At 43.7% G+C, this 12,754-nt stretch overlaps 2 protein-coding genes across 5 annotated transcripts in view; both read left to right on the top strand.

The window, feature by feature from the left end:
• LOC135905752 (uncharacterized) overlaps positions 1-12,033 on the top strand; it is a 36,093-nt gene extending 24,060 nt beyond the window's left edge. For 2 of the 4 annotated variants that reach the window (XM_065436780.1, XM_065436779.1), the window contains exon 8: positions 9,365-12,033. In XM_065436780.1, coding sequence (XP_065292852.1) covers positions 9,365-9,478 — 114 coding nt within the window. In that variant the 3' untranslated portion in view covers positions 9,479-12,033. Of the gene's footprint in view, positions 1-7,629; positions 7,983-8,303; positions 8,414-9,364 lie in introns of those variants that run through there. The other 2 variants (XM_065436782.1, XM_065436781.1) reach the window with 2 other exon arrangements.
• Positions 1-12,754, top strand: part of LOC135905749 (uncharacterized) — a 268,697-nt gene that overhangs the window by 107,835 nt on the left and 148,108 nt on the right. The gene's annotated exons all lie outside the window — the stretch shown is intronic.

Here is a 12,754-nt window from a genome sequence, read left to right as displayed (position 1 = left end):
AACTATTACCAAATGGACCTCACACTAAAGATCTGTTATACAATGTGTCCCAGTTATAACTTTAGCCAAAAGCTTAAAATTATGCTGGTACACTGTAGGAGGAGGCAACTAAAAGCATGCTGTTGGCCACTTTAAAAAGCAGATAATGCAATTTTTATTCTAATTGCATCATTAGTCCAGACCAATTAGCTTCTTCAATATTAAATTACAAAATATTGTGGCAGAACTCATCTAGTGATGACTGCTGATGGTAATGTGAATAGCAATTTTGAATGGCACTCACTTGCCAAGGTTACCCATGAGCATGGAGGCATGACGACTGTATGACGCAGTGACGAGAGAATGAGGAAGAAGGAATGGTGTTGATGGAATGACAAAGGTGATCTACGATGACAATGTGATGAGTGACATGAGAACAATGAGGCGACAACATGTGTGACGACGGTCTGACAACAATTAGATGAAGAAATGATAATGATGAAGATCGCACGACCAAGACAACATAATAATGACGGTATGACAATGAAAGCATGAAGACGTCTGTGTGACGACCAAGGTGGTGACAATGATGCAGTGATGACAATGGCATGATAACGATGGCATAATCATTGTCATGAGCCAATAAAGGAAGGTAGAAAGAAAGAAGAAAAAGCAGAAGATAAGAAGAAAACAAGAAGACACGAGGGGTCGGGGCAGAGATAAAGAAAAAAAGAAGATAGAAAATAAGAGCGTACAAATCAAAAGAATACTATATGAAAGCAGAAGAAGCGCAAAAGTGCATGTGAAGCTACGTGGCCAATGGGAGAAGGGACACGTAGCCGAAGAGAGCGGCCCAGCTATGCTTGGGACGAAGGCGGGAGAAGGGGCTGGAGGCCGAACAGGACGGGTGGATCGCAGAGAGGGCGGCAACCCAGTGGAAGCAGTTCTTCAGCTGCTGCGGCCACGACCCGCGAGCTGAGTGGACCTACCACCGGAAGCCACAGCTACAGGCTGATGGTGCTGCTTCCCATATTCCCTGGGGCTACGATCTGCAGCTTGCGGAGTTAACTGGGCGATCCAGATGCCTAGGTCACTCCACCCTCCTGACCCCCTTACCAGGCCAACCGTGAACCGAACGTCGGACACGGCAATGTCTAGTCTATAACGCATCGGCGGGCCCAACGACGTGTCATCGGAAGCAGTGACAACAAGGCGACGTGGCCACATCGATAGACTTTATGTAAATATTTTTAACTTCATAATACGTCGTGTGCGAGGACTTAAGACAATATTTTCAATTAACTAGCTTTGTATATAGTTTGTCGTATGTTAGGGTTTTGCCATTTGGTTGGCAATGCGTGCTTTCTGGATATATGTATTTTTCTTATGCTCATGCCCCATAAAGGCTTTTCCTAACTCAAACGTTCCTTGCGTCGTGTTTACCACCCTGAGACCTTGACAAAATCCTGGCAGGCTCGCCAATATTTTGTCAAGGTTGAGTGTCGGATGACAAAGCTGGAACGACGACGATTGAACGATCACGACGGCATCACTATGGCGGTCTGACAACGATGATGTGGCGAGTATCAGATGACAAAGCTGGAATGACGACGATTGAATGATCACGATGGCATCACTATGGCAGTCTGACGACGACGACGTGACACCAATGACATGACGAGTGTTGGATGACAAAGCCGGAATGGTGACGATTGAACAATCACGACGGCATCACTATGGCGGTCTGACGACGACGGCATGGTGACCACAAGCCCATACCTACTGGCCCAAGCTATTGGACAGCTTGGGCGACTGGGTTGAGGTATAAGGCGTGACGACAATTGCAGGACGATAGATCACGAGACTGGAAAGATGACAATGGAACGACCAGGACAAGGTAGATGACAGGCCACTGGGTCTGCATAACAGGATAGATAAACAAACAGACAGACAGACAGACAGACAGACAGACAGACAGACAGACAGACAGACAGACAGACAGACAGACAGACAGACAGACAGGCAGGCAGGCAGGCAGGCAGGCAGGCAGGCAGACAGACAGACAGACAGACAGACACAAAATGGCTGAAGTAGGCAATGAATGCTATTCACTTTAAAAAGCTTTTGATGAACAAATAGTAACACGCTCTAAAAAGTGCCGATTCAGCACTTCTTACCTTTTTCCCTGTTAGCAATAACCTACCACATGATAAAAAAAAAAAAACTGCAAGTATGAAAAGAGTTCATGTGACTAGCCGTTTACATGCTGCAATCAGTGCTCTATAATGCGCTGTATGAATGAATAGTGCACTGCCACTGAGAAAGTGATAGAGCAGCAATGAAGGCATTGGTTGTGAAACTTACGTCACCAATCAGTTGTGCTTGCTCTGACAGAAGCAATAGGTACAATTACTTATCACTAAGCATACTGAAGGAACTAAAACCATTGCCGATTCGTAACTTTCTCAGCAGCTATGCACTTTGTTAAAAGTTCTGTTTGTTTATATGAGGTATGTTTGAGAGCTCTGCAACCAGACAGGCACAAGCGGGTAATCAGTCACATTAAATTTTGTTTCCCCCAGCAGGTGTTCCTTTGGACGTGGCAAATACTATTGTGTAACAGGTAGGAAGCTATAGGTATTGCAGAATCAGATGGTTCCTATAATGCTGCAAGCATTTCTTGGAAGTTTTGCCCTAAGTTCAAGACTTGCAAAGTTGGTAACTAATCTTCACTGAGTAATTACATTGCATACAAAAATAGTGACCTGCTTGATAGTTGCCAACAACACGCTTTTAGTCGTGTCCTCCTATAGTGCACCAATATATTCTTATACCTTGGCCGAAGTTAGCTGGGACGCTTTGCATAGTTCAGTGACTTGCTTAAATAATTATATTGAAAGAGAAAATTGTCATCCACCTGACAGTAGCACAAAACTACAAAGGAAACACAATATGGGTTTCTCAGTATGCTTTGTGCTTTGTACCTTCATCCTTTGTAGCTTTTTGCTACTCACGGGGGGATGACTGTTTTCTTTCCACGAACCTTCCTTCACCTTGCAGGATTCCGCAGAATTGATTCAGTGTGTCTATGCTTCGAGTTCTCGTATAATTCTGTCTCATTCTTGTGTCTGCTGGCCTCCTGGTTAGCACAGATGGCAGAGGGACTGCCTCGAAAAAACATCCGTCCTGGTTTCAATGCCTGAACCAGGACGAATTTTGCTTCAACTGCAAGCCTTTATTTCCGAAAAACCCATACTGTATTTTCATTGTAGCTTTGTGCTACCCTCAGATGGATGACAATTTTCCCTTTCATGAATTTTCCTCAACCTCGTGGATTTCTGCAGAACTGATTTGTCATAAATAATTATTGTCTGCAGATGTACGTTCATGATGTTTAGTATTTCTTGTTCCTCTAAGAGGCAGATTGAAGGTTGAAAAGGAACAAGCAAAGACGCAGATAGAAGAGAGAATCAGAGAAGTTCCTTTGTTATTTTCTTATGTTCTGCATACATTATTTTTGAGTCACTTCCACCTGAAAATTTTACCAATTTTAGTATAAACGGCAATTTCCTTATACCACCGAAACCTTGGCCAATCCCCCGCAGTGGGTATGCGCCATCATAGAAGGAAAACCAAACCAAACCAAACGCTGCCTTTATGGCTTTATAGCTTATGACAGTCGTGCTGTAAATATAATTCCTTTTTGTTCCTGCTTCTACTTCCTGTACATCTTCTGGTGCCGAAAACAGATAGAATATCAGCACCAGAACAACCTGCTGGAGCAGTTGTGGCGGGATGTTCATAGAAAGCTGGCGTAGCCGGAGTACAAGCCGGAGCAGGAAGCTTTAGATAGAGACAGAAAGCTAAGCACTTGGCCAAGGCTGAAGAAGAGTTTCGCCTGGTGCCTACCATAAGACAGCATAGATCCCAGCACTACAGCGAAAGGATGGCATTTTAATAAATTACAGTCCCTCTTGCAAACTTCAGGACTCAACAGAAGGTGAGTGAAGCCATAAGGAATTACAGCATGAATAAGCTCAAAGAAGAGAGGATGGTGCGTCGGCAACAGAATAGCCGTATTATTCATGAAGCTAAAGCAGCCTTGGACACAGTCGAACTAGGAATGGTCGCTGCTTTTATTGAAAGTTTGAAGCGAACAACCCCAACTTACTAAAGATCAACTTGGAATACGAGTAGTACAGTACTGATGAAGAGTTTTCCATGGAGTTTACAACTGTCATGAAGAACTAAGATGGAACAAAAGAAGCCAGGTCATCTTAAAGGGACACTAAAGGCAAATACTAAGTCAGTGTGGACTGTTTAAATACCATTCCACAAACCTCGCAACACTTGTTTCGTGCCAAGGAAAGATTAAGGCTATGAGGAAATTGTATCTGAAGGGTCCGAATACTTTTTTCGAAATTCAAATCTCCCGCCACCTAACCGGGGGAATGGCAATATTGCATACACCGTCATCGCCATTTGCTGCTGTCGGTGAGTAAAACGGTGCCTGACAGACAGTGGCACCGAGCCAAGTCAGAGCGGCGGATTCGTGGCTGCAGCTTCTTTTTGGTCAAGTGCCGTAGACCGTTCGGGCATACCGCGACATCACATGCAGTTTGTGCGAGTTTCGCGAGCCAGCAAAACCAGCGCAGCACTACACGATCAGGAAAGTACTCAAATGAGAAAGCGTGGGCATTGCAGAGTCAAGCGAAAACGAAACCTTTCGACCACCTGCATCGTTGTCAACGGTAATTTCAATGAGTTCTTTTTTCTAAACATGAACTGGAATTGGACAAGTAGCATTTTATTTCATCTTATAATACAATACGAGGATGTTTTTTGCGACGAGTAGTTGAGTACTAGTGACAGGATTTAACTGAGGAGTGCTTTCGTCATCGGACAAGTGCTTGAATGTCCCGGGGGAGTCTCTAATCATGTCCTGCATTTACCTCGATTTCTCTATTAATAAGACCCTGTTTGCAATAATATTGATGCCTTAGAGATTCTCAAGCCTAATCTATCACTTTAGTTTGACTTGGTATATCCCTTTAGTGTCCCTTTAAGGCATGAAAGGATACGTTGAGAAGCTGTGTGCAGACGTCTGTACGATTTATGGCAATGCCATCAGCCAGTATTTGGGAAAGAGTTTGGGTTCTGCGCAGCGGTTCTCATACTTCCCAAGATATAGCTTCAGCGCTTTGATGAAGAGATATGCAAATGGCCACACTTCTTGGAACAGTTCAAGACTTCTATACATGAATGTGAAAGTCTCACTAAAAGTGACAAATTTCAGTACTTGCATACCTTTTTACGTGGAGTAGCAGCTGCATCCGTAGATGGCTTGCAAGGAACGGGAGACTGCTATGATGATGCTGTCAACATTCTAATGAGACGCTTTGGCAACAGCCGTCGTATTGTTCAAGTACACCTGTTGCAGCTGAGGTCGATGTTCATGGAATATGCCAGCTTATAGACTATGTACAATGTCATATCAGGGAATGAATGGACTTAAGATCACTCCTACTAGTTACTCAACAATGAAGACAGACATTCTACTCAAGGCATTGCCAGTAGATATAGCCATGAGTTACCATCATCAGGTACCAAATATGAAGCTATCAAAAGAAGCGCACGTCGCCACTGATTCTGCATTGGAGACCACTGCAACTACAGGAACTGTGCTTGTAGAGAATGAACTTCAAGACATTCTGGGATATCTCCTTGTGGACATGGAAAGCAGGGAAAGAAGTGGCCTGGGCACACAACGAGGCAGGCCAGGAAGAAATCATTCCACTGAGAAGAACAGATCTCAGCTATCCACTGCTGCTGTTTTGTCTATTTCATGAACAAAGGAGAAGATGTGTTTCTTCTGCTGCTCTGAACAACATGCGGTTAAAGTGTGTGACTCGTCGCTCTGTAAGGAAGATCAGCTGGAAAGGCTTACCAAGGATAACCGCTGTTTTCGCTGCGCACTACATGACCACTTGGCTAAGTATTGCCGACGAAAAGTGAAGTGCAATAAGAGTAGTGGAAGACATCTGTCGTTCATGTGTGATCTAACATGAGGGCCAAAAGGGAGTAACCCAGCTACAGCATTAAAAGACAAGAATCTGCACACAAGTTTGCCCTGCATAGACTCCGAAGTTTGGCTGCAGACCTTCCATCTGTGGGTAAACTCTGGACAGGACTGCAGCTGCATTAAGGCATTATTGACGGAGAGAGCCAAATAAATTTTATCTGTGAAGATGTCTAAAACATTAGTCCTCAAATCACTTGGCTGTAGTACCCTTCGTCTAAATACCTTCGGGCAAATGACTTCCAATCCACAAGAATGTTGAGTTGTCGAAGTTAGCATTCATAGTCAGTATGAAGACACTGTATATACAGTTGCAGCAATTGAAGTGCCATACATATGTCAAGACCTGATGCAGGTTCCAGCAGAGGGTGAACTTAAGGGCATCAAAAGAAATGCACACAGAATTCCTGACAAGCTTCTTCAGCCAAATACGGTAGCAGTACCTGGCATTGGCCTATTTATTGGTGTGGACAGTCTGGGGTTATTTATGATGGGAGAAATTGAACGGCTGTAGTCACAACTAACTTGGTGGCTTTTGGTTCAGTGTATGGATGGTGGTTTCAAGTGCCTGTCACAGTTAAAATTGCTGCCAATACTTCTAATACACAAGTAAACGCAGCCATGTGAATGAAGAAAAACAAGCCATCACTACCATTAAAGGGACTGATGCATGCCGAACAAAGAAACTCCCATTTATATACTGTAAAAGTACATAAAGAAAAGGCCACAGCAGCTGTACAGAGTTCAGCTGCTACAAACGAGTGCTGAAGGAAAGTAAAGCATTGCTTTTCAGCTCTGTGTTTATATGTCTCCCTGTGACCACTTGGTCTTGTTTGAGTTTTTTAGTGTTCTTTTCGGTCTTGGAATGCAGTTCTAGATCCTTACTGTTTGAATTCTGAAGAAACTTTTTTGTGAATTGTTGTAAGCCACAGTGGTGGAAAGGCTGTGCCAATTACACCAAACTGCACCGAGAGCAAGCCTTTGCACCATCCTGTGCCAAAACTGCATTTTAGCAGAAAATTGTGCCAAGCCTGTGCCAAAGCATGCATAAAAGCGATACCCTCCTTCTGTCTATGCTTCACAGCTATCAAAACTGAAATCAAAACCAACAGCACGCTTTCATTATCATCACAAAAGGAAGCAGGGACCCGTTCATAGTTTCTCACTGTGTGGTGAGAAACTCTGAGCTTATTGAAGTCGTCCTATTCATCATTCATGCATTTTTCTCTGACAGACGTACAATGTGGTGCTGCTGTACCACCTTGATGCCGCTTTATTAACGCGATAGCGTTAAGGAGCCCGTGTTGCAGAAAATTGGTATCGGCGGTGGCGTCCCGCATCAGCATCGGCCATCGTTTCGGCAAAAAGATTTTCAAACCACACATACCCAGGCCGTTCATGTGACGCAAGGAATTCACTGAAGTAGTTGAATTTCTCAAGCTAAAATACGTGGAAAATTCGTAAACTACGACTTACACACAACCTACAGACATGATAGCTCTCAGATTGTAATATGAATATATGAGAAAAGAATTATGTTAGGCGAAAACTCAAACAAACCCCTTTTCCAGCATTCCTACGATGCACAGACCGAAGATGGCGGCCGCCATCTGCGCAAGCCGGTGCGTAAATCTTGAGTCCACGGAGCGGTGTGCCCGCTTCCTTGAAACGCTCCCAGATGGCGCTCGCCTCCACCGCATCATGGCCCATGCAAGAGGCCGCGTTTTGGCCAGACAGCCCACCTTCGTGCATAGCGTTCGTCGCGAGCATTTCCCAGTAAACATTATGGTTACATACGCTGCAGTTGCCAGGAAGCGTGAGAAGCAGTCAGGGATATTTGAATGCTACTGCGTTACACTCTTAAAGGTGAAGCTTAAGCGTCCTCCAAATTTTTTCGGTGTATATCGAATGCGCGTGGTACCACACAGTTTGCCAAAGTAGGACGACACATTCCAGGATTAAAGGTAAACTTTTTCTATGTTTATGGGTGATAGCGGGGCTTTGCAAAAGAATCGCTGCGATCAGAATCACACGTGGTGCATAGTTAATAATGGTATTGGCAAATGTGCTGCATGGTGAGAGCCGCCACTTCGATGGGTGCCGCCATGTTCGTTGATGCAAAACGTTTTTGTTGAGTTTGTGTCACTGCACTATTTCGTTAAAATATTGTCGCCAATGCAAAGCTGTATTTGCGTCTCGCGCATGCACAGTGGTGCTGACGACATTTTTTTTTTTTAATTTGCAGCCACAAAAACTTTTCGGCGCCTATTCAAGATTTCATAATGTGCATTCCATGACATGGGTATAGTGCATGATGTTGTGGCAGCCTCACAGTAGCACAGCAGCGGCCAGACACCCTTTCCCCTTTTTCACTTGGTAAAAATCTTATAGCGGAGTGTGCGGGAAAGGGAAGTGGTGTGAGGGTGCGCAATTGAGCCGTAGAGGCTGGACGAACACAAAAATAAAGTCAGTTGTTGCTTGGTCTTCAGGGACGCATCACTCGCTTCTCTCTGCTGATTTCCGGCTGCGCTCGCGTCCCCCACAACAATGTCATGTTCAGTGCGGCTGCGCATACTTGATCGGTCTTACGGTGAGCCTTTGCCCACAAGCAGGGATAGTCGTACTGTGTTGCATCCTGGGTTAATACACACGCGTTTGTCGACTATCTGTCTGTGGCGCCTTCTCTGTGCCGTATAAGTGAACCCAGTCATAGCACCCTTTGTGCGTCGCGGTGTGGAGGAGCGTTGCGTCCTTTCCTGACCATGTTTGCAGGGTAAGCATTGCATAAACCTATCTGCACAACATATTGACTATATCACTTAGTATTTGCATGGTATATGGTAAGCACATGTGCGTTTGACCCTCCGCCAAAAGTGCTTGCTACACTAAAAACAGTTGCACCCTTTGGGGTGTATATTTGCCGCACAACAATAATCGTCATCTGTCTTGCTTGCGTTTCCTTTCTTAAAAATGCTGCGCTCGTTACTTTCCTGTCAAGAATGCTCTGTCATGCTGATAATGCACGTGCTGTTCGTGACTTGGAATTACTGAGCTCGCAGCATTAAAGAAAGGGAACGCAAGGAAGACAGATGACAATTATTGTTGTGTTGCAACTATACACCCTAAAGGGTGCAAATGTTTTTAGAGTGTACTGCACCAAATCAGCATTTTGCCTGCACCAGGACCTGCGCCAAAAGGTGAAATGGCTGTTCCACCAGTGAAGCATACAAGATTTTTTTTGACACCATACAATGCTACTAGTAATGTGCCTGTGCCTGTTTTCACTTGGACATCGAATTTTTGCAGCACGTGAAAGGCTGGTACAGACTTCTGCGGCAAGACCTTGGAATGCGTAGACATTTTGCAGCACGGTGTTCAAGGGGAACATGCGCAAGGGTCAAGGCATTATCTCTTGACTGAATTTTTACCCAATGCAAGGAAATGTAGATGTGCCCTTGGTCTGTTACACATGATAACTCGGCTTAATTTGTGAGTGAGCAGTGACTGCAGGAAATAGTTCTTGCAGCAGGATATTGTGTACACACAAGCTTCACTGTATTTTTGTAAGCAGTGAAGGTTCATTGCCTTACATAAGAGAATTCTAAAACACAGACTGCCTTGTTATATTTATCTTTAGTGACATAAAGAAAGTCGGCACACAATTGTCGTGTATGCACTGCAGGCAGTGCAGGTCAGTAACTTAAGATAAAATGCTTTTCAGCTGCTACCTCTAGTGCTTGAAGACAGCACGCTGTATTTGGCAGAAAATGAAACATTGCTTTGCCAACATTTGCTGAGCATGAGCATATGAACTTATAAGTGGTTGTGCCCCTTTCTTGATGTGTTAAACTGTGAGACCTTGTTGAAGAAAAGAAGTGTGAATGACTATGTTACTAGTATATATTGTGTGGTGACTTATTGTTATAATTTGCGCAAGACTATGCTAAGCATAGGACAGTAAGAGGATAGAGGGTATGCTGTTAGGTGCCTTCTTATTTTTCACAACTTTCCATTTGCTATGCAGAAAGCATCACACAGGAAGCATCAAGTAGGCATGACTTTTTTGTTGCGTAGATTTAAGCTTAGTATGTGTGAGTGGCTTATAGTGGCTCCTTCTCAGGGTAAGCTGTAATTTTTTTTATTTTTGTAAAATATTGTTGCTTGTTGATACTTGTTTTCCAGTGCAATTTTTTGTTGACCATTTTTCATTATTTTGTGCCTTATTGTTCCCGTGTACAAAATGTACTACTATTTCAAATCAATTTCCCCATAACAAGCTTTACTTTTCCAAGTTTTGTATTGATTGTTCGTTGCATATCTTGTTTACAATCTTGAGGATGGGCAAAACACAATCAGTGGTTATCATTAGGTGTGTGTGAATACTGAATAATAGATTTCGGATCGAATTGAATATAGAATATTGGGAAATTTAACACAATCTTTTATGCTTCCAAATTTTGTGCTAAGTACAATGGTGCACATACTCAAAAGGCTAATCACATTACTTAAGAGTATTGCTAGCTATCAATAACTTGGGTACCAATGAATTGAGATGCATAGTATGGTCTGCTGTTTTATTGCAACAGCAATTGTATAGACACTCCAAGCACATTTCTGCCGTCACCGTCGCCGTCGCCGTGAAGTTCTGTATAAAGACCAAGGGCGATAAAATCGTAGCCGCACGCCGTATCCTGTATGTGTGAGTGAAAGTGTGCGAGGGGGAGCCGGTGACCGCGGCTCAATCTCACACATGAAAAGGAGGAAGTGCACCATCTTCTGTCACGTGCAAGGCTCCAGGGGGAGTGTAGGGAGGGGGGCACATTCTCCTCTGGGCGGCCGGCACGCACACCCGCCCAGGCTGCTCTGTCTTGAAGTCTTTAAAGCCATCTGCGGCATGCACAGCGTCCGCCGTACGCTGCGTTTTCGCTTGGTTCGCGTTGTTGCGAGCGGCACCACGAAGTTCACTTCGCTCGCTGCTGCTGTGGGTGCGCTCGCTGAACTGTAGGTGCATGCTGCTGCGCTTACTCACAGCAGCGTTTTGACAGCGAGTTTCTGCGGTCATCGAGTGAGACGTGTTCATGTTTTCTTGTGCGCTTGTGACACCATGCTTGTTAATTTAGTTAGTATGCCCATGTTTACAACTCTATACGGCCGGTAAAACTATACTGTCCTTACTTAGCATAGTGTCCACTGATTTGCTATTGCAATCGATGCTTTTCCTTTCGGGCGAAACTGCAATTTTTTAAAGAGAACACCAAATTAGTATGCCAGCACTGATAACAACTCCATTCATATACGAAGGTCTGAAAAATATTTTATTGATGAAATGTCTGTCAAATAGAATTGAGTGCTTTTTTCCCTCTGAAGCTGAAGAAATAGCAAAGTTATCCTAAAAACCAATGGGATCTTCAGTTTAATAGTGGGCCATACTGTGCTTAATGGCAATCTTCTATTGTTTGGAAAGTATTGCTTTCCAGTTTTCTTGCAGAAAACGAAGGTTTTTCCATGTATATGGCGGGTGGTTTCTATGGGTTATCATCGGCTCGTTAAGGCCATCTGTGCGATAGACAAAAGTGGGGAATGTGCATCAAGTCACTCGGCACCGCTCCTCGCGGTTATCGGCACACCGACGGTAAAAAGTTCCCAAATCCCCCTCCTTTTTCTTTTGTCATCCGCATTATGTGATCTGCCATCTGTAAATGCGAGAAATCGAATCTTAGGCATTCAATTTGCGAATTGAATTATTCATATGTTCACTATTCGATTCAAAATCTAGTATTCATGTATTCGCGCACCCTTAGTTATCAGTGTTCTGTAAATATTAAATAGATCATATTTTTCATTCAACTGTGTTTCAGATAATATAGGCAGCCCATGAAGTAAACAGAACATAATACTGATATCAAACTATGTTTATGCGCGACCTGAATGTAATTAATAAATGTGGCAGACTTGTGTACTGCAGCATTTGTTGACATGGTGTACTTGAATTGATGGCTTTGAATTTTCAGTGGGTTCTGTGCAAATGCATTTCAGCAAGACTGTTAAGCTCTCAGATTGTTTATTGTTCTGCTGTACATGAAGTACAAATATTTACAGTGTGGTACACCATTTGAAGGAACACTCAACTGCTCTGCTGACATATGTGGGGCACTCCAGCTGTGGGTAGCAGCGGAAGCAGAGCCTATGTGCCACACAGGCATGTAGAGCAAAACCAGCACCACCTACCACAGATTGTCTGCTGTGAAGCCGAGTCTTTCGAGAATTCTCACAGAGTGAAACTTGCTCATACTCAGCTCAACAGTTGCTTGTTCCCTTTAACAGTTGATTTCACTTTACAAGGAATGGCTGCAAGTTATGCCAGGCTCGAAAATGCAATTAATATTCAGTAAGTTTCAAATTTCTTAACTGCATGCGACTTGACACGTAATGCAGCCCCTATACAGGCTTTTTTATGCGTGCATCGAACCTGTCAAGAAACTTTACTCCATACTGTACTGTGCCTTTGTAAGCCATGTTTCATAATGAGTTGCATCAGCATACAATAACACTCGAGTTTCATGTGCCCTCAACCATGTAATAAAATTGAAGCTTAGGTTTAAAGCATTGAACTATTTCCTTGTTTCCTTTTATTAACTTAAGTTTGTGCTGTGAACAAGTTTGCAGCTGTACACTCACTGGACTGTGTGATGCACA

The sequence above is a fragment of the Dermacentor albipictus genome, chromosome 1, assembly GCF_038994185.2.
Source record: "Dermacentor albipictus isolate Rhodes 1998 colony chromosome 1, USDA_Dalb.pri_finalv2, whole genome shotgun sequence".
In the NCBI taxonomy this organism is placed as follows: Eukaryota; Metazoa; Arthropoda; class Arachnida; order Ixodida; family Ixodidae; genus Dermacentor; species Dermacentor albipictus.
The sequence above is the reverse complement of the archived record's forward strand: the minus strand, read 5'-3'. Positions and strand labels throughout refer to the sequence as shown.